The sequence below is a fragment of the Lissotriton vulgaris genome, chromosome 4_1 (genome assembly GCF_964263255.1).
Source record: "Lissotriton vulgaris chromosome 4_1, aLisVul1.2, whole genome shotgun sequence".
In the NCBI taxonomy this organism is placed as follows: domain Eukaryota; kingdom Metazoa; phylum Chordata; class Amphibia; order Caudata; family Salamandridae; genus Lissotriton; species Lissotriton vulgaris.
In genome coordinates, this window is record NC_141691.1 from 1,955,066,718 (window position 1) to 1,955,089,664 (window position 22,947).

The following is a 22,947-nucleotide window of genomic DNA, read 5'->3' on the forward strand; positions in this document are numbered from 1 at the left end:
CGTGCCAATGAGTCAATGTGAGTGCTATGCTCAGGCATCAAGTCCCAAAGATTGGTGTGCTAACTGACGGAGAGTGTAGCTCCCTATTGGGCCTAAGATGGCTCAAACATACTTGGGGGTTGCTTATGTTCTTATAAAAAGAGGTTGTAGCCGAACCGTTTGGTCTGGATCATCTCTTTTCAGGCAGGTCGAAGACGGATTTCCAAACAGACAAAACACTACCTGTGGAAGAAACTTACCATGTCAGGAACTTGTAGGCATCTTCAGAGTGCCAATGATCTCCACCTTGAAATATCTGAACTACATCCCCGACACCTGTCGTCTTGTAGTGAGGAGCATAAAACTGAGTAGACTGGACTACTGCAACTCCCTGTACTTGGGAGCACCACCATACATTGTACAGTGGTTGCAGAGAGTTCAATCGCTGGCAGCAAAACTGGCCTTAAATAGACAACGTAGATCCTCTACAACGCTGGCCTTAAGAGACCTTCATTGGCTGCCTATCGGGGAGAGAATCCGCTTTAAATCCCTCTTTATTTTATATATGGCAGCACATGGCCAGGGCCCAGTTCCTTTACAAGAAACATTCACCTGGTACAATCCAAGAAGGCAGCTCCGCTCTTCAAACTCTAATTTGATAACTACCACCAGATTTAAGAGGTCTCTCAAAGGTGGTAGAGACTTTGGAGTGATGGCCTCCCGTATCTGGAATGTACTGCCCCTAATGCTTAGAGAGGCTAGCTCGTTGATTGGTTTTAGGAAGAGCCTGAAAACTTGGCTCTTTCCAAGCGTGGAGTAGTGTGGCTCACTGGTTAGAGCAGCAGATTCTGAAGCAGAGATCAAGCCCGGGACCAGGGTTCAAGTCCCGACGCGGCAGGGTCTTGGGCTCAATGTCCGCGGACTCAATAATTCTCGCCTCAGTGCCTACTCTAATCATGGGTCCCACGCTGCAACTCTGGGCAATAGCTTGCTTAATCTCCACAACAGCCCCTACAACACTGGGATGCCTGGCTTCACCTTGGGGGTGCCCAGGAGGGGCATCTCACAGGGAGAGCCAGGAAGGGTTCCACAGCGCCGGGAAGCCCTGTTGGGGCAGCTGTGCGCTTTACAAAATACACTACATTTACATTCATTTATATTTACATTTATTAAGTTCATCTTTATGGATAGCTGATTCTGGTTTTCTTTTTCCGGGCTTCCCTCTGATCCAAGCGCCAGGATACCCGTAGGGTGGCAGTTTTGCGCTATATAAGTTTCTAATACAATACAATACAATGCAATACAATACATTTCTGCTTTATTATTCTCATTCTCAGACTTTGTTCCCAGATCTGGACTAATAGAACCATGAAGATACATAACGGCCCCTCCAGTATAGCTCTGAAAGATGAATGCCGAGTCACCTGTGACTGACCCAGTGTCAAACACCCTAAACCTCCATCTCACTATCAACGCCTCTCGACTTCAGGCTCTATTCTCTTGATGATCATGGGTTAGGGCTTATGCTTCCGCTTGATATTTGTCAAGTCTTCCTCTTACTACTCTCATGACTACTCAACAAGAAAGTTATGTAGCAAAAACGTTTTTGTTCCTTCTGCTTCTTAACCAAACCTAGGGGTCTATTAGGATGGCGGTCGGAAAATCACTCTGACCGCCATGGTAGCGGGAAAACTTCACCCGCTAGGACTGCGGGCAAACCGGCGGTCCAATTTGTACGCTCCGCAGTCGAGATCCGACTGCGGTGGTTGGATATGCAATTAACATTGCAGCAGTTGCTGCTGCCAGCAGCACCGCCACGATGTCCAAAGAAGCATGTCCTGCATGTTCCTGCACTGCGTGGCATGCACTGCACAGTCCCTGCCACCTGGTACAGGGACATGTGGGGGGTACAATGGGTACACCCGGGGCATCCACACACACCCCAACACATTGGGGGCCCGCAACGGGCCCCCAGAGTCATTCTCCGCATGCCTTCCCATGGCGGTCCCACTTCGGCGGACAGGCTGGGTACCGCCGGCATCATAATCATACCGGCGGAGCCTGGCCCTGCACCGCCAACCATTGTGGCGGTCCAGTTCCGCCCGCTAGGCAGGCGTGCGGACTGCTACCGGCAGAAAAGTGGCAGGCGGAAAATCTCACCTACGAGGTCGTCACCGCCATGCTAATGGGACCGGCAGTATTCCGGGTTGCATTCACGGCCGGATGTCCGCTGCCTGTCCGTCGGTTTGTCTCCGCCATCTGGCCGCCATCCTAATAGACCCCCTACTTCCTCAACCCTTATGCACATTTCATATTTGAACATAAAGTGAATTCTTCCCTCTTCTCCCTTTGGCAGCATACAATGCCTTTACCACACAAATGAATTTATGTACACACTGAATACCTACCTAACCGATATCAACATTTATATCCTGTTCAAATGTGTACTAGGTGATGTACAAATGTTTTCTCCACTTTCCTTATGTAACTTACTCTTTCATCCTGCGGTATAATGTCCAATGCAACACGGAGTAGTTACCAATGGGTGAAATTCATTTAAAGAATTAAAAATTCTTCCTGTAGTTGCACACCTGATATTGCTTTTAAGTTTCCTCTTAATTTAAGTATTTTTACAAATGTTCGAAACAGTTTGTAGTATGCCCCAGCCTGGCCACCACAGTCTTGTGGCATGTCAAATAAATGTGCTTGGCTCTAGTTCTATTTCAGAAACACGGGTTCTCGTATACAAAGTGTTCTAATAGTTGCAAAACTTCAGTGTTGGTGAATGTGAGAGTTTGTGGCTTCAAAAACACTTTTTGGAATGTTCTAAATTTACTTAGCGTTTCAAAAAAGGTGTTCCAAATCATTAAATGGGTTTTAAAAAAACATACTAAATCGGTTTGTGGAATTGCGTGTTAAGGGCGTCCCTTCCAATTACTGATTCCTTTGTGTCCTAATGTTTTGCAACTTAAATCCGGCCACAAAACATTAATATGTTACTACCAAGAAGCTGGTAAGCCATTCACAAAATTTCCCGTTGGGGATGTTGAAAAAACGTGGGAACATTGCTAATGGCTAAAAAAAAGTTTGTGTAACTTTTCATTGTCTTTTTTTTTTTAACTCATTCCGTTTTCCATTTAAGAAAATGGGATGTGTTTAAAAAACAAGAGATTGATTTATTTAAAAGCAGTCGCAGGTGGTCTGCTGATCCCAGCAGGTCATAATCTCTGTGACTTTGGTCAATCGACCCACTCCGATTCTGTATTTTGAGATCTGATCTATTAGTACATAGGTCAGTTCACAAATACCAATAAGATGGTGCACAACTGCGATCACTTTTAGTGAATCGATTTTAGTACATCTCAAATAAGAAAACGCAAATTGTGGGGTTGTTGTTATTAGCAATTTACAATTTCTTACTTGGAATCTTTGTATATGAGGCCCAGAGTGCTGAACTTTAATGAAGAGTTGTTTGTGTTTCTTCAGTTCAATTGGAGCCTAAACCCTTCATCAAGGGAGGATGAATGTCAAGAAAACAAAGACAACCTTGTAACATTGGGGCTGATTACGATGGCGTACGGACTTCAGTCTGTCCGCCATCGTCTCGGAGAGGGGGACCGCCCGCCTACAAGGCAGCGGTCCCACAGGGTGTATTACAATGCGCCCACCACCACGGCGGCTGCACTCGCCATACATTACATTGTGGTGGGGGCTGCTGGATGCAGCACCCACCGCAATCTAAAAAATTTACTTTTTACATTTCCCTGCACTACGTGGCAGGTGCCATCCGGTGCTTGCTATATGGTGCAGGGAAGTTTAACCCCAAAACGAAAGTGCCCGGGTGAAAGGGGGGCCAAAGTCCATCCACGCCAGCCTTTCCATGGCGGGTGAACTGCCATGGAAAGGCTGGCAAGACTGGGCCATCGTAATCCCAACAACGGTGCCTGGTAGACACCGCTGCCATTTATAGGAATATGAGGGTCTCAGCAGGACCGGCAGGCTCAAAGAGCCCATAGGATGCTTGGCGGTCGAAGTTTCCTACCGCCATGGTACTGCCTGCCATAATAATATGATACAAAAGGGGATGATGGACGGAGCGTTTGAGCAAATCAATCACCCCCAGTCAACTGATCTGAGTTTAATCCATCACCGTTCTTTAGCTCACTCAGCCACCCCAGTTCAGACATGGCCATATGCAAATCAGTCTGACCCTGTGCCTCAGGGGAACAGTCCAGTTCGAACTGCCAAGCCATGCCTTCCCTGGACCGGAAACAAGCATCATGGGACCTGGAGAGCTTAGGTTTGAAATGCATATGGGTTGGTAGCACAAAAGTAGTCCATGGATAATTAAGGAATTTAAAATCATCACTACTGATACTTAAAAGATTCAAGGAAAATCAGCGGTCAAGAATACATCTCCTGGGGCGGCCTTAGGCATGTGCAAGTGTGCACCTGCACAGGGCCACCAAACCCCAGGGGCCACCACGCCAATATATATCCTTAATATAAAAATCCTCTGAGAATGGATACATATTTGTGTGGCGGCCCCTGGCAGGGATTTGGCGGCCTCCGGCTCTGCTCCACTTCCAAACACCCTGACCCCCCCCCCTCTTCACTGGCCTCCGCGCTCCACACGCCCGAACCCCCTCCTCCGGGGCCCCCTACCTACGCTCCCTGCCCAGGGCCGCCATGAGCCTAGAGCCACCCCTGACATCTCGAACTGAAGTGACACTTACAATGAACTCTTCATGAAAGTTTGAACTAGTGTATTTATTTGAGATACTATGCTATTGAGGTGCCCAGATGATAGTTCTGCTTTCAAGCTCCATGACCTCTGCATGAAATTAATTCAAGCATTTCATCCATCACATTTTCTTCTTTTCAGAGACTTTTTAAGGCATGGGCAACGTGGGCTCTGGCCCAGCCTGCCAGAGGCCCCATGATAGATTGGGCTCAGTTATTGTAATGGGGAACAGCAAGCACGACAAAGGCTGATCTTGGTTGCAGGATATAACTTCTTTTTATTCAGAGGTATAGTAATTACAGGAGCCCACAGCATGTTGGACGGTTAAAAAGTCAAGTAACATCTGACCACATGCAACGTTCTAATGACACAACAGAATTCCTAAAGACATTGTAATAATTTAAAGGAACAATACTTACATAGAATAGAAATCAGCATACTACAGTTATCCACACAGTCCTGCCCTGATGATCTCGAAAGATTTTTTTAACACAGATTGTTTTAAATACCATTTTCCTTTCATTTATGTTCAATACTGGTAATATCTGGGTGTCTATTACAGACATTTTGCAGAAAATGATGTGGTTATGTTTTTCAGCACCATGCAACATCCATGGAAACTGGACCTCGCATGTGAGAAATGGGAGTGGGTCACCGAGATTATTTGCAATAATATTAGTGAGCTGCTCTTATTTTACAATACTGAAAACAAGCACCACGCTCCCTGAATATTAGATGGAAATTCATTTAGAATGTAGACGGTCTGTCTGTGCAGTGTCAGTAACCTGGCCAAAGAGGGTATGAAAAAGCTTAAATTGGACCATAAATTCAAAACTGTTCTGAATAGGATCCCCCAAAATATGCCTGGCCCAGGGCCCCCAAAATCCTTAAGATGTCCCTGCTTTCTATATATATTAATACTCCAATATATTTTTACTTTAATGCAGGTTAGCCAAAAAGGCTGATTGTAAAAACTCGAGGGATATCAAGCCTCCTGAATTTATGGACTAAAAGGACAGATTTTGTTCCATTTGTAATTGATATAGCGCGGTATCACCAACAGTCTCTAAGCGCTTGCTTTGGGAACCCGTCCTGGTTTTTCCCTGTGAGATAACCTGTACTGGGCATCCCCAAGGTGAAAGCCAGGCATCCCGCTGCAGGGGGCCATAGTGGAGATTAAGCAAGCTATTGCCCGGAGTTGCACAGTGTGCACCCGTGATTTGAGCAGGCACCGAAGCGAGAATTATCGAGTCCATGGAGATTTTGGGCTCAAGACCCTGCTGCATCGGGAATTGAACCCTGGTCCCGGGTCTGACCTCTGCTTCATGGTCTGCCTCTTCTAACCATTGAGCCACACTTCTCCACGAGAGCGTTGGGAATGGTGGTCAATCAATACATAAATCTATCTCAGAACGTGAAGTTAGGTTTCTGCATGGCTCCTGGGTTTCTGAAATAGGCCATGGTCTGTTTGTTCTTTAGATCTGAGCCAGTGATAGAATTCCTTAATATAAACGGGAAAGACAGGGCAGCAGATGTGTAAAAGTACATTGAGCTACACTGAGATACGAGGAATAACATTTTCGAGGTGTCCAATAAGGGTCAGAAAATCTCATTGACCATAGTGTCAAGTGCTAAAGTGTCCTTGTTCACGTACAATAAAATAAAATAAAAAAAATAGCCAGTATTAATCAACAGTTATCTCGAAACAGGAGGCTTTGATTTAGTTTGATCAAATTATTTATGAGTCATATTACATGCTATATTTGTACTAGTATATCATAGGTACTTTTGGTTTGCTGCTGAATTTTGTCTCAGTATCTCAAGCTGCACCAAGGTGACTTTATTAACACATAAACTAATTATTTTAAACGCTGATCATTCGAAAGCTACTGTTTTAAATCGATTAACATAATTAGTCTTCAATTTATTACTAAACGTGACAAAAAATATTGTGTTTATTTCAAAACCTTTATCATTGGCTAAAAATAAATCTTCAAAAATGTATCATTTAAAATAGAAAAATGTAAAGAAAAAACCTCCATTTACTTTTCCCTCTACATGAGTAAAAGAGGCTATTTAGTTTCGTACAAGGCACATCAGCATTGAGAGGTTTTATTGGTCCATAAATGTGCATGTAAGAGAGACCCTGTCTCTTTCCGTATACAATCCTGCCATCTAGTGGTCATCACACATACTTGCAATGAAATAAATAAACCCTGACTAATATAGCGGATCCACTTATGTAAGGGAGGTCGCATTCTCCAGAATAAAACACAGTACATGACTCAATATAGCAACTTAAAATGATATAACGTAACATTTGAGAAACATTGGCGTTTCAAAAAATATAATTATCTAATTAAGTGCATCTGCAGCGTTCTCTGAAATCGTATTCTGACAAAACATCAGAAATCATTCGTGAAAAAGCAGACTTCTACCTTAAAAACGAAAGTATTGTTTATATATATCAATGTTTGAAATATGATTTGCGTGTGCTGATAAAAATGACTAACCTGAGACATGACCAGCATAATGCAAATTCGTACGGACTGTCCCTTCTGATTTTCCTCTTCCATTTATAATCAATACAGCGCTTACCAGAAAGTTGACGAATCTTCGTGAAATTTTCAAAACAGGTCAGCTGCTGTGTTGAAATGTTTGGGGTGATTCGTCAAGCGGGTGCCAGGGAAAAGGCTACAGCCCGAACTGCTGAAGAGAATAACACCAAGGGGCATATTAGCAAGCGGCAGCGATAATTATCGCTGACCGCTGCTACCGTAAGGAAATCTATTGCCCGCTATCGCTGGCGATAATCTCCATGGTAGCGTTGTATTAACAACGCTTAACGCCATGGAGATAAAAATCCCAGCGATAGCGGGGATTATCGCCGTTTTCAATGGAATATCGCTGGTTTTCCAGCGATATTCCATTGAAAATGGCGATAACCTTGCTGATAGGGCGGGACAATCTTAGCCATGTAATCCACCTCCCATTGAATTACATGGCTAAGTACAGGTCACAAGCAGGCGTTAGGAAAGTAACGTTAACTGTGGTTAGCCCTACTTTTCCTAACACTCTGCTTATTAGCGAGCAGCTTGATAATAGGAGAAATGTCGCTTAGCGACATTTCTCCTATTATTTTGCCCTGGACCACCCACTTTGCATCTCATTAGAAATGTAAAGCTGGGCGTTATTGACAAGGGCGCAAAATCAGCAAAACATGCAATAGCGTGTCTTTGCTGATAGGGCGAAGAAATTATCGCCGCTTTTCGGCCGAAAACGGCCGCAAAAGCGTCGATAATTTCAAATCGTCGGCCTTGTTAATATGCCCCCAAATTTGGTAAAAATGTAGCTCTTGGTTCAGAAAACACTGTTTTTGTTAAATGGTGTAAATCTGTTTAGTAGTTCCTGAGAAATGTAAATATTTCTCAATTATCCAAATATGGGGGTGAAGAATACGCAAACCCTCCGGATCTCTTGCCTGAGATCTGATTCGCTGCCAGCACTTCAAACCAGGAAGTGTTTACAGCCATCTTGTGATTCGGTCACATGAAAAAAGGTTAAAAATTAAGAAAAGGGAGCAGGGTAAAAACACCCTACCCCCTAGGCCTGGTCAGGAGTCACACAGAGACTCCCAGGGCCCAAAAAAGTATTTTTTGTTTTACATTTTGGCGGGATTCGTATTGGATCCACAAATCCATCTGACATTTTTAAAACTAATGAAGTGTGGTCTCCCTCACTTCGTTTCCTTGGAGCTGCCGGGTGGGCAAAGTCCGGGGGGGGGCAATTTAACAATGACATGTGGGGGCCCCCGGGACTGCCACATCCCCAGGGCATAAATTGAATGGGGCTACACAACCCCAGCAACCCCGGGAAGTCTTTAAGAAAATTTGTGAGGGGGCTCTGCCCCCCCCCACACAGCCCCGGGAACTGCCACCTCCGCGGGGATAATTATCTTCAAAGCGGGGGTCCATGCAGCTTCCCACAGCCCCTGGGACTGCCACCTCCCCGGCCCTATTTTTAAAAGTAAAGTGTAGGGAGCTCAAGCCCCCCCGACCCCCCCACAGCCCTGGGCACCACCACCTCCCAAGGGCACAAATTAAGTAACGGTGGGGATCCTTTGCAGACACCCTTCCAGGAGCCATCAATTGCCCTGGGAACTGCCACTGCCCAGGGCCAGCTCCAGCAATGTCCCAGTGTACCCACCACCGGGGCATTTCAGTTTGCTAAGGCTTGGCAGGAGCACTGCTCCCGCCAAGCCATAGGAAACACTGCTTCACTTCATGGAGGCGAGAGCATTGTAGCGAAGCAGAATTGCTTATGGGCAGAGAGAGCTGCATGTTAGCAGCACCCTCTGCCCAAAGGCAATGTCGGCTCCCGCAGGAGGCAGGGGGCCATCAGGGCCCGCGGGGGTCTTGAGGCTCCCCACCGCAGTACCCAATGAGGAAGGGTCCAGGGGGGCAAAAATTGTTGGGCCCACAGGTGATAGGGTCCCTGGGCCTGAATCGGCCTAGGTACGATGGCCGTGCTGCCCCCCTTCCTTAAAATAACCAAAAAATGTAAAATGAAATAGCCAAGCCCCGGGGTATGGGGTCCTCAGAGCAGAAAATGGCCTAGGGAAGCACCCCGCCTCCCTTAATTAATTAAAATTAAAACATAAGCCTAGCCCCAGGGGATGGGGTCCCTGGGGCCGAAATCGGCCTCAGGAAGGGGGCCGCGCTGCCCCCTCTCTTTTTCTTTAAATGATTTATGTAATATGTGAGGTCATAAGCAGTGCATTGTGGGGGTGTGCGTTAAAGTTAGCTCACCTAACTATAGCGCCTGAATTTCTCTGGTTTTGTACGAGTGAAATGTCAGCCTAACTATAACGTCCCTGTAACCTTTGTTTTTTTTTCCCGTGAATATCTAAGGTTTTTTAAATGCTAATTTCTAACTATAATGTCCCTGCAACCTGTGTTTTGTTCAGTGAATATATATATAGATATACATACCCACACATAAATATATATACATATATTTATATATTATACACATAATTTTTATGACTTCTAGTTTCAGAGACAGCATTTCAAAGGCCTGTGTCCTACTGGATATAAATATCCCAATCCATGTAAGGACTGTGCCTGAGAAACCAAGATTTCTGATACATAGGAGTATGCCATGATAGATCTAATAGAATAAATACATTGACACCACCTCCATCTACAAGCCTTCTAAAATTATTCAAAGTTGACAGAATTACCAATTCTTTACTCTACCCCGAGCAGAAACCCACCTGGAAACATAAGGGATGCCATTAGTTTCCACATGATGATGTACTTGGATTACCACCACCTTTTCTGGCAGTTTACCCAGTAAGGGTAGTGATGAAAGTTATGTTGGTCATCTGACGAAAGGGTGGCATTTCTTTATAGAAGGGGCTTCACTACTGCTTAATTCCACTCCTTTAGGGAAATACCTTGAGTTAGTGGGTTCTCAGAGATGGACAGAAGCCAATTTTTGCAAATACAAAGTAGAGACAACATGACCTTCGCTGGACATGGGTTTTACAGGGACCCTGAAGATCTGCAAGAGACAGCAGTGGCATAAGTTCATCGATTATTGGTTATGATGTCTCTAATAAAGGAAGTCAGTGGTTAGCTTACATACTCAGTGCAATAGATGGAGCAGGAACATTGTTAGGGGTGGTAGACGTCCAATGTTTACACATTTTGTCAGGGAAGAAATCTGCAGTTTCTTCACAGAGTTGCTAAGATGACTGAATTGATTTCGGATGACTGTAGAATGATCAGTTCCAAAATTATGTGGGATACCTATTTAATTATACTAAGAGATTGTCTAATATCCTAAAATAATGAAGTTGTTATATCCTTAACTCTATGTATACATGCAGATGGCATAACAGTGTATTCTGTTGTTAGGTTCAATCAACAGCTCTCAATTTCCTCCCTTGTCAACCAGTGGCTAGTTCTAGATCTTTTTGTTCAGAAGGGACACTGTGATTCTAGTGAGATTGGTGGCATGGATGAGCTGTTTGCAGAGAAGTAGAGCAGTATCAAGAGTTGAAGAGATTCGACAAGCAGTTACCTTTGATTGCCAGGTGGGCTCTCCTCCATCTTCGATCAAAGCAATGATCATCTTTAGGTTGCCGTGCCGCGCTGCGATGTGCATAGCTGTCTCCCCATTCTGCCAGAAAGAAACAATCGAATCTTCAATGATATTCATGTTATTAAATATATGCCACATTCTTACCTGATCACCAAGCAACATTTGATAAATCAATGGAGGCTATGAATGCGCTAGTGTACGCATATAACACATGCAGTTAAATATAATAACATTGCTGAATTATTGGAGATCAATTGTCAATTTTGTAAACATCTTTTTAGGTTTCTGATGGTATTAAATATGTCTACTAAGGGGTGGCCATTTTGTATTTAGGCACCAGGACTTTGGCGGTTGAACAGCCAGGCTGGCACAGCTGTGGTTCTGTAAACGCTACTGAGTCGGCAGGATTCTGCCCGCCGTACTAGGAGTTTCCCACAGGGCTGGCGGTTGCACGTGGCGGAGTCAAGCAGGGTTACACTACTGACCGCTGGACAGAACCAGAACGTCATCCCAGCCAGTTGGGGGTATTTGTGTATTTTATTAATTGTATACACACAGTCACACTGGGGTAATATTTTTAGCAATTTACATGCCTTTCCGTTGCCTCGTGCAAGGCGGTGTCCCTGCCAGAATAAGGTCAGCGGAAAGACAAGTGGTAATTTGGATGGCGGACCACATGCCTGCACTGCTACCTGCCATTGACCGCACAGTAGTGGCAAATGTCGGTGGTGACGGCGGTCTTGCAATGGTCTTTCCTCTGCGTTCGTAATCCGTCAGTCAGACCACCCGAGAAGCGGATAGTCCAGTGCTTAATTTGTGCCGGGGCTTGCCGGTGCTTAGCACCGGCACTTAATTATCAGGGCCGGGTCTACACTTGTTTAGTGCACGTAATTGATTTTTATAGTAATTACGTGGCACAGACTGCTGCTTAATGCAATAAGTGCTGCGCTGCTGTTACTGTAGTGTTACGTTCTTTACGTTCTGCTTCATGACTCATTCACACCACATGAGTGTCACCAGTTAAACATCTTCTCACGTACTCTTTGTATTTTTCAGTCAGTAATAATGATTGATGAATGTCTTCTGACTTCTTGAATGAATGCAGCTGCTGCGCCTCAGTGTTACCCCCCAGTGGGCGGGACACTGAGTTGGGCATGGGAAGGGCTTTAGTGATGACGGTCTTCTGCGGGGCTTGGGGATGTGCACGGCAGCAGGCAGCATGCGGCGCTGTGCGCAGATATTTTTTGAGATTTTAATGCGCGTGCATTTGCTGCTTTGCCACCACGCCCCAGCATACTCGCACGGCCGCATCTCCGAGGGGAGCAACCAGTCTCTGAGACTTGAAGCAACGAGACAGGCCCCATAATGCAAGGTCTAGGCAGCAGGGGTGCACTAACAGGTGCGTGGAGACGATGTTAGGATGCAGCAGGTGGGGGGTGGGTTAACAGGCATCCCCTGTGCATCTAGCCTGTAACTGGACCCTGCCCGGTGTTCTGCCCGAGTCACCGGTCCCTGTTCTCCCTGCCCGCATTGAGTTTCAGACAATTAGTGGACAAAAGAACCCCAGAAAAATTAATGCTCCACCTCAGCCTCCTCCCTACGCCCAATCTATTGCTAAAGAGAGTGTCTGTAATTGTTCAGGTCTCTGAGGTAGGTCATGACACCGCTCACATGATTTGATTAGGAACTTATATAGCGCATACTGTCACCCTACGGGTATCCTGGCGCTTCAGACTACAGACTTAGACCAGAGTAGAACAAGGTCGCAGCAGAAAAGGATGGAGGAGCTGGGCTTACGCCTTAGGGAAGAGCCAAGTTTTCAAGTTCCTACGGAACTCTAGCAAGGAGTTGGCTTGTCTAAGGCTCAGAGGGAGTTCATTCCATAGCTGTGCGCCACCCACGCTGAATGTCCTACCTCCTAACCTCGAGCGTTTAAACCAGGGAATCGTCAGCAGGCATGCATTAGAGGAGCGAAGCTGTCTTGTCGGATGATACCGTGTGAACCTTTTCTGAAGAGGAATGGGACCTAGTTCATGCGCCGCTCTAAAGACCAAGCAGAGAGTCTTAAAATGGACCCTCTCCCTGATCGGCAGCCAGTGTAGCTCTCTCAAAGCCAGGGTAGAGGAAAAACTCCGTAGCCTGCCAAGAGCCAGTTTAGCTGCTGCAGACTGGATTCTTTGCAGTCCCTGAAGAATATAAGCAGGGGCCCCCAAGTAGAGGGAGTTGCAATAATCCAGCCTGCTTCCCACAGTACTACGTACCACCAGAGAGCGAGCCTCTTTAGGAAGTAGAGGGAGTATTTTCCGTAACAAACGGATTAAGGCAAAGCAAAAACTGGCACTCTTTCTTGCCTGAGATTCCATCTGGAGGTCGTCATCAAACATCACACTCAAATTGTGAACCTTCCTGATCGGTATTGAAGGTTCCTCCTCTGGTGTGAGTCTAAAGTATGATGGAAAAGGTCTGGACATCCTTCCTGAAGAACAGTATACTACCTCAGTCTTTCCGCTATTAAATTGTAATGAGTTCCTCCTGAGTCAATCAGTCGTCTGCCGCATGCAAACCCCCCCAACCCCCCCAGGAACCGAGGAATCAAAAGTTAGTCGTCACTACCGCCCCCGGAGCCTGAGCACTATGTTCACCCCCGGCCTGTCCTACTACTGCGCTTGCTTCCCCCAACATTTAACTTACATTTATTATCTTCTTTTATTATTCGCAGGAGATCCCTAGAAAGTCCCTCCCGCCCCTACTTTCACACGAGGCCTTACCTGGCCGAGCTGGGGTTCCCAGGACAGTGTGAAGAGCCACGTCCTCGCCTGCACCAGGGACCTGTTCTTCCGGCACCGGCCTCCTCTGCACTGCGCCAAAACTGAGGAGCAGGCCGTCTGCGGGGGTCACCCTGGGCATGCCCTCAGCCTGGGCAGGGTACTTGAGCCATTAGCTGTCCCATTAGCGCCCCACTGGCTGTCCTTGTAGCCGACAAATGGGCTGTTGAGGCCACCCCCTTATCTAGAGGAAAGGCGAGCTCGAGGCAGGGCGGGGGAGATTCGTTTATCATTGACCTGCAGGCTTAAGTCTATTAGTTAGGGTGGGCACAGGGCTGCTGCGGGGTGAGGTAGATTAAACGGCAATTGGGTGTGGGGTATGCACCGCGCACTTGTGTTAGGCTCGAGCTGGGAACATTTCACTACATGACTTTTGTTTTGTCAGTCTCCCAAGAGCCCCTCCCTATCTCACTCAAGTAATCTGTAACCAGTAAAGTTGGGGAAACTAATATCAGGTGCATTGTACAATCAGAGGCCGCCCTACAGAAGGGTGGGCAGGCATGCAATATGACATGTCCAGGCCAGTGCTGACAGCATGGGACAGAGGTAAACAGAATGGCTGCCTGGAAGTGTCCCCAGAAGTTGGGCTTCTGTTGTGTTACTGAGATTTAAGGCTCGTGGCTCTGAAAGACTGCTGGGTCTGTAGCAGACAGTCATACGTCGGACATTCGCCTCTGAAATACCCATAGGGCGGGTATCTTCTGGCCTATGGGTGACTCTGTCCCAGCCCTACTTTCTGGATGGAGGAATACTGGTTCTTATTGGGATTGAGTTTCTTCTTATAGCTGCCAAGGTTTCAGATTGCTAAGTGTGACATTTGCAGAATTTCAGTGTAACTATGAGTGGCATTTCAACAACTATGAGTGGCACTATCTCCGTCCCCACTGACCCAAGTCACCCCACCGTCCCTGGCGAGTTAAGTGCGACTTCAAGTATGTTGCACGGCTGAGGGCTCCTGAAAAGTACTGTGCGCTAGTACAGCACAATACAGTAAGTTCTAATAAAATGTGCATCTGTCTACTGATGTGAACTCATCAGCTGAGCCTAAACCATTCTGCCAGAGCTAAGGTGGACCCCACTCTCCACGGCTTGTAATTGTTACCCAGCACCCTTTAAAGGGGGCCTAGCCCTATCGAAAGATTACTTGAATACACTGACACATAGAAAGTGTGGGATGGTATGTGATCTGTGATAACCAAAGTTCAGTAAATGTGAAGCAGGGGTCTAGGCAGTAATGGCTTTGTTTCAGTGCAGTTTTTACTTGTGCACTAGAGGTGTCATTCTTTTGAATCATAAACACACTATAGTACCATCAGAATTTTCAGGGCCATTGCTCTCAACCTGTCAAAGTTGTGATAGTCCCCTGACGAGGAAATCGCAGGCCAACTCAAAATTAAGATTAAAATGTGACTGCCAGCGCAATGAACTTTTAGGAACTTGAAATTGTTTTAGTGGAGCCAGCCATTGCATCCTTGCTTCTCGATTGCTTCCATGCAGGCAGAAAATCTAACACTGTCATTCTGTGCTGCATCAAGACCTTTGGTTAGGCTGAGCTAGAGGGAGGTGCATCATTCCTAGCATAACAAGGTATTGATGTGTTTCGTACATAAAAAGCTTAGGAAATTAAGATTTCTTTGAAAACATTCAAAATGCTCCACTGCAACATACCTAACCAACACACCCTCACCACCTTCGCCAGAATGAGCAAGGCTCCTTTGCTTTGTTTGTTCTTATTGTGATGTTTGGAATTTTCACAATCATATTACTTCTTCCTTCTTCAGTGATGTAACATTTAGGGCAGGTGCAGCACCAACACTGTGAAAATTGTTCCAGCGCTACTGGCTTGGGTTTGGTACCTTTGTTTGACATTTTCATGCTTTCTGGCCTGGCTGGGTGCCTTTGTTTGATGTTTCCATGCTTTCCGGCCTGGGTGCCTTTGTGTGACGGGACCATGCTTTCTGGCCTGGGTGCCTTTGTTTGATGTTTCCATGCTTTCCGGCCTGGGTGCCTTTGAGTGACGGGACCATGCTTTCTGGCCTGGGTGCCTTTGTTTGATGTTTCCATGCTTTCCGGCCTGGGTGCCTGTGGAAAAAGGTAGGGATAGGACCTTTCTCAAGATTTGCCCGGCGCTAACCGCCCTTGTACCATTCAAATTTACCAAGCAATGAGGCAGGCGCCGGAGACCAGAAGACAGGAAACAGAAGTTTTTATTCCGACGGAGCAGAACACGTCAGATCAGACAACAAGGTATCGTCTCGAGGTGCTGTAACAGCCTCTCTGAGGCCTGGCCTCTTATACACTGGTTTATGGCATGTGACCTTTCTTTATTACAATCATAACATTGTGAAACAAGGAAAAAGACGTCCCCATAATCCTCGTGTCAATCCCACCCCCATATACCTTCACAATAGAGGTCCTCAACCCGCTGATAAGAGGAGGGGGTCATCACGCAGCTGAGTGTTTCGCCAAGTCTTAGGACGTGTGCGCCTGATCATATCCCAGGGGGTGGGGAGGCCCTGATCAACAGTGTGTCCTTTGAAGGGGGGGGGGGGCGATTCCATACAATGAGGGGCAGCAAATGGTATCTCCCGGCTTAGGCAATGGCCTCGGACCTGTGTGGACAGTCGGACACGGGGTAAGGGGTCATCAATGGAGTGGTATTCATGTCGCGTGGACAATTGAGCGCGGAGGGAAGGTTTATCAACAGAGGGGCATTCATGGGGGGAGAGGAGGCGCTGGTCAGGCGCTGGTGTGACTCCCAAGGACAGGGTCATGCAGAAGGGTTATGCTCAGAAGGGGGAGGGAGGGGGAGCCAGGGTGCGCGGAGGATGCTTGCTGGGTCAGAGGGCGCTCTGGCGGTCGATCGTGGGCAGAGTGACCATGATACCTAAAATGGCTGCCGTACACGTCGTACGTGGGTGACAAGCTGGCGCAGATGATGTTTAGATCGCAAACTAAAATTCCACATGCCTTTGAGTGACGGGATCATGCTTTCTGGCCTGGGTGCCTTTGTTTGACATTTCCATGCTTCCTGGTCTGAGTACAGTGTGAGATTTCCATGCGTTCTGGCCTGGGTGCTTATGTCAGGTCATCACGCACTGTATGGGGGCTGGTCTAACAAAACTTGTGAGGGCTGCTTTGGGTTACCAGTTGATTAATTAATAATGTTTGTGACTGACAGTGTGAAACTAACTCTGCACACTGCCACCAACGTCACCCTGCTTTTGAAGTAATACCTTTATGAACTCCAAACCCCTTAGGCCACTGGAAGTGATAAGTTACTCATTCAACTGTATTGCATGATTTTATTCAGTTTATCTGTTTAGCATGTTTTCCAGCATTTTGGTTTATTTTGTCACATAAGTTATGAAAAAGTTATATCTTTGAACTCATAGACTCTGTTAAAAATGGCAAACCCCAGTATTGTCCTTTACCCAAATCAGCACATAGGGCCCTGGAAAAGTAACTTTTCAATGCATTAGTGATTCTAGCTAATTTATTCAAAAATTGTGCTTTGAATGCACTTTTGGTTTAATCTTTTTCAAAATGTTCACAGGGCAGGGGAACCTCCTATCAAAACCTTACTAAAAGGAAGGCTCCTTTGCTGAAATTCAGATCTGGCAAACTAAAATTCCACAGTCCTCCCTTTTAACATGTCTCGCCAACTTGTCAGTTTGGATTTATCCCCATAAGGCCACGTATCTCTACTTCATAGAGGGGACTCATGTGCTCATTTCGGAAGTCCAAAGTCTTTGGGCACATACAGTTAGAAATGAAGTTGCACAAGGAGGGTAGACATTGAATACCCAAGCAACACCCACATAATATCACAACAGGTATCAGCACGAAGGAAAACAACCTCCAACCCCAGTTCCTCAAAGTGTCCCAAAACCAGCTTCCAAGCGACCATCCTTCTTGTTCTTGGTGAACCTCCGAGGAAAGTCTGTGGAGGTGTTCAATTGCCTTGTAGACGGAAGGCGAGTTGTCAGGCACGTAGGTGCAGCAGCTAGATCCGATGATGCGGCATGCTCCTCCTCGGTCGGCTAGGACCACATCTAGGACAAGGCGGTTTTGGAGGGTCACAAGGCGGACCGCCTGAAGCTCCGCCGTGTTGTTAGCGAGGATGCCGGCGGTGATGTTGATCGTTGTTTCCACTGCCTGGGTCAGGTGCCGGATAGCGCGGCTGTTCGCCATTGGGCCCCACAGAGGAACAAGTCCCTTTGCTGCATCTAGGAACTGTGCTCCAGTGGAGTCGGCTTGTCCAATGTCATCGGCACGCCTCTGCCGGTGATGGTTGGCAGGGGCTACATACGTGGGTGGAAGAACGAAGGCAATGTAGCAGGTACCCTTCCAACCTTTCGGGAGCCAGGTGTAAGCTTTGGTGCCACACACAAAGTACATATTTGGAGAAGCAACAAAAGAAGGGGGGTCAACTGAGTCCAATGTTCTGGTGATTCGGCAGGAACTGTGACCCACCAGTTGCGTTCCCTGGCCTTCTAGGCACACAAGACCTGTGACATTGATAACGGACAGGGCCACAGTCAGAGTGGCGGTGGTTTGTTTTTGCAGATGAGAGAAGGTGGATCTAGCTGTATTGTGGAGTACCTGTACTTCAACACGTTCTTTGGCTGGAATGTCTTTAAGGAAGGTGGCGCCTGTGAGCGCAGGACACGGGGGAGCAGAAGTCTCTCCGGTTTTGTTCAGCCAGAACCCAGAGTAGAAGTGCGACACTGTCTGGCCGGAAGTGGCGTTGTCCTTGTGGCTCTCTTGCATGAGGATCAACCAGGCGAGGCAGGAGCCGTGAACTGAGAAAGGAGAAGGGATGAAGGGGATGGAGTGTCCAGTGGCATGCGGGAGCAACCCGCAGATCCAGCAGTTCGTAACATTTGCAGCAAGGTTGTGCTGGTGCAACAGTTGCACGAAGGAATTGTTCCAGAATTCCCTGCGCCTTTCTCGCAGCTGAGGCGACAGAGAGATTAGGTGATGTTCTTTCAGGGGTGTTGGTTGTGCAGTAGGTAGCAATGCCTCGTGAGCTGGAGTGCTTTCCTCCAGAATCCAGAAGGAGGTCATGAGGAGGAGGCAGAAGAGGAGGACAATAAAGAGGGCGATTGTCTTTGATTTGTGCAAATTGTCAGTCTTTGGGTTTCTGTAGTGGGTATTTCCTGTTGCTTCCATCATCTTCTTATCTGGCGCTTCCATCATCTTCTTATCTGGCGCTTCCATCACCTTCAAGGGGGCTCGGTAGTGGGCAGAACCACAGACTTCGTTTAGCTTCTCTCCCGGTAACCCTTTATTGTGCTTAGGTCACCGTTCTGAGATTCAACTTGGTCCGTGGCCTACTTAGCCGAAACTCCCTCCTTTCGACGCAGGAAATACCCTTCCCTGGACGGCACAGTGGGATCAGAGAATTTTGCAAGTTCGAGTGCCTCAGTGTCGGGATAACAGTCCAATATTGGTCGATCTTTGCTCAGGAGCTCTTCTTGGGTGCTGACATTTTCTGTCGTGGCCAGGTTCGCAGAGACCTTCCGGCAATGATGCTCGTGCAGCCAGTGCTTCTTCCCCTCCACTCGAAGCGCCGTTCGGGTGGTAATCAGCACCTGCCAGGGGCCCGTCCACCGAGGTTCCAAAACTCTTGGTCCGCTGGAAATTTCGTACTAGGACGAAATCTCCCGGTTGGATGTCGTGGCCGGGGCCCCTGGAAGCATCGGGGATGGCCTGCTGCACCTGTTGATGAATGACAGACAATGTTTTAGTTAATTTGCACAAATAATCAGATAGTAGGACGTCTGGGACATCATGAATGGAGGTCGGTTTGGGAGCAGTCCAGAGATTCATCGGTCGCCCAAACACGACCTCGTAGGGGGTCAAATGGTGCTTGGTGGGAGTGGAACGCATCGATAATAAGGCCAGTGGGAGGGCATCCGGCCAGTTGAGTCCAGCGGTGGCCACTATTTTTGACAATTTCAGCTTTAGAGTGGCATTATGGCGTTCCACCAGACCGGCGGATTGGGGGTGGAAGACCGCATGAAACCTTTGCTTCACCCCCAACCCCTTTAGGATCAGTTGGATAACCTCAGCTATGAAGTGGGGGCCATTGTCGCTCCATAAAACTCGACAAAGGCCATAGCGAGGGAAGAATTCCTTCAGTAGTACTTTGGCAGTAGTCATGGCAGTGTTGTCACGGGTTGGATAGGCCTCTACCCATTTGCTGAAGGCACATACGATGACTAGTACATACTTCAGGCTTTGGCATCTCTCTAGTTGGATGTAGTCCATCTGAAGGACCTCAAAGGGGTGATTGGGGGTCCCAAACCCTCCCCGGGGTACCACAGTTCCTTTCCCGGGGTTGTGTTGCAGACAGATAAGGCACTGCTGGACTAGGCGCCTGGCCGAGTCGGGGATTTTGTCGTTGTGCCAGACTTTGGAAATGAGTTCGATCATGGGTGCAGATCCTATGTGTGCGGGGGAATGCGCCATTGTCAGTATGGGGATCAGGTATGAGTCAGGTAGCAACCATTTGTTTGCATCTTTTGTTCGCCAGCAGCCCTCATCATCCTTCAAACCCACCCCTGCCCATTCAGTCAGTTCGTGGGGGGTGCTGGCCGACTGGATGTCTCTGATCATTTCCCTTGCGTCAGTCCATTTCTCTGCTTGTGACCTGGTCACATACATGCGTGTTACTGTCCTATTCTCAGCTGTGGTTCGTGCAGTGATGTCGGCCAGTGCATTCCCTTGTCCGACTAAGTCTGTCACCCTTTTGTGTGCCTGACATTTGATCACCGCTAATCGTTTGGGGAGGAGAACTGCTTCAATCAGGGCGGAGACTAGATCTCCGTGGAGGATAGGGGTGCCGTGAGACGTCAGGAATCCCCTCTCCCTCCACAGGAGCCCAAAATGGTGGACCACTCCGAAGGCATACTGGCTGTCTGTATATACGTTCGCGGTGGTCCCTGCGGCTATGATGCATGCTCGTGTGAGGGCTATCAGCTCTGCTGCCTGGACAGATCGTTGTGTGATGCAGGCTGTCTCAACTACTGTTCGGGCTGTCGTAACTGCATAGGCAGCTGAAGTGGTGCCATCTGGGAGTTTGATGCATGAGCCGTCCACCCATAGCTCTCCATCGGGGTCAGTGAAAGCAGTGTCTCGGAGATCAACCCTACTCCTAGTCTGTTCGTCCGTGAGGGTCACACAGTCGTGGATGGGAGGAACGTCGGGGTCATTCTCAGGCAGGGGCAGTAATGTGGCAGGATTCAAAGTCGTGCATCTCTTTAGTGTGATGTGGGGTGCAAGTAGCGTCAGTTCATACCCTGTCAGTCGTGCGCTAGTCAAATGTTGAGTCTTTGTTTGGTTCAGAAGGGTGTCGACTGCATGGGGTACTAACACGGTGAGGGAGTTTGAAAGTACGATTCCCTCACTCTGACGGATAGAGACAGCAGCGGCAGCTACTGCTCGAAGGCAGGCAGGCAAAGCTCTAGCTACAGGATCAAGAGTGGCAGAGAAGTAGGCACAAGGGCGCTGCTTAGGACCAATCGATTGAGTTAGGACGGACAATGCGCATCCCCCCCTTTCGTGGGTGAAGAGGGAGAAGGGTTTGGAGTAATCCGGGGTTCCGAGGACGGGTGCTGAGCAGAGTGCATCCCGTAATTCCTTAAAGGAGGCTTGACACTCAGTGGTCCAAGGAAGCGGGGAGGGGACATCTTTGGTCAACAGGGCAAGTAGTGGTTTCACAATGAGGCTGTAATTAGGTAACCACTGTCTGCAGAAAGAAGTTAGGCCAACCAAAGAGCGGACTTGCTTTTGTGTTTTTGGGACAGGGGTGTCTAGGATGGTTTGGATTCGGTCGGGTGTGAGGTTTCTCCCTTCTTTGGACAGGAGATGGCCTAGGTATGTCACTTGTGGCTGGCAGAACTGTAATTTCTTTTTGGAAACTTTGTGGCCATTGTCTGCAAGAAAGTGTAGGAGTTGGACAGTGGCTGTGATTGCCAGTGGGGTGGTGTCGGCTGCCAAAAGGATATCATCGACATATTGGATCAACACCACTCCATCTGGTAGCTGGAAGGCATCCAGCTGCCTTTTGAGGGCCTGGCTGTAAATGCTGGGACTTTCAGTGTACCCCTGGGGAGCTCTACAGAATCGGTACGAGCGGGATTTTAGAGTGAAGCCGAAGAGATAACGGCTGTCTGGATGGATGGGGATAGAGAAAAACGCATTCTTAAGGTCGATAACAGTGAAGGCGGTGGCAGTGGACGGGATGAGGGTCAGAATGGTGGTGATGTCTGAGACCACGGGGTATTGGGGTACAACCACTTTGTTAATCTCTCGCAGGTCGATGATGAAGCGGTACGCTTTCTCATCTCCTTCACCTTGTTTCTTAACAATAGGTAGGATTGGACTGTTGCAGACGTTGCTAACCACCTCTTCAACCACTCCTGCATCCACCAGAGATTGAATAATCGCTACCAGTGCCTTCTCGCCCTCGGGAGATATCCGGTATTGTGGGAGTTTCGGGAGCATAGCGTCCTGTCTTACAGTTATATGAATGGGGTCAATCATCATTCGTCCCACATCAGAGTCATTTTTGGCCCATAGGTACGGAGGCAGAGTATCAAGCAAGGACAGGTCAGCGTCAGTTATGGGGCACATGTGTCGTGAGGGGCAGGATTTGGGCATGCCTGGGTTGTCGTACAGGATGACTCGGATTCCATCCGGGGAACACCTAATGGTAGCTCGGAAATGTTTCAGTAAGTCAATGCCCATAATGGCGTCAGGGGAGTTGGAGGAGAGCAGAAATGTCGCGTCGGTGGTGTTGTTTTCTAGGTCAAAGGTGATAGGTACGGACAGGGGATTAGTGGAGGGCGTTCCATCGAAACCTATCGATGTAACGTGTGAGCCAGACAAGGGTGCCCTTGGAATCAGTCGGTTCGATAACACACTACGTGTCGCCCCAGTGTCTACCAAAAATGGAGACTCTGTACCCAGGACCTTAGCGGTGACGTAAGGACCTTGCTGGTCAACACAGAGCTCGACTGGATCCCTCCCTTGCCCCTGGCAGTCCTATGCAAAGTCGGGGGCATTTTCACCTTCGGACAGCTGATATTGGTTCTGTTGGGGACGGTCAAATGTGTTTAATCTCCCTGATCTGTCATTGTTGGTGTCGTTTGTGTGCCCTCGTCCTTGTCCTCTATTGCTTGGACCACCTGCCACATCCCTGGTGTCCCTATTTCTATTCATCTCTAGCAGAACCGGACACTGGGATTTCCAATGGCCAAATCCTTTGCAGAAGGCGCATTG

The 22,947-nt window shown here is 47.8% G+C and overlaps 1 protein-coding gene across 1 annotated transcript in view; it reads right to left on the reverse strand.

Annotated features, from left to right (window-relative positions):
* The window catches only part of LOC147724750 (uncharacterized), a 427,049-nt gene that overhangs the window by 227,900 nt on the left and 176,202 nt on the right, over positions 1-22,947 (reverse strand). Inside the window, exon 12 of the mRNA XM_086966280.1 lies at positions 10,811-10,909. Within this exon, the coding sequence (XP_086822406.1) occupies positions 10,811-10,909 (99 nt within the window). The remainder of the gene's footprint in view (positions 1-10,810; positions 10,910-22,947) is intronic.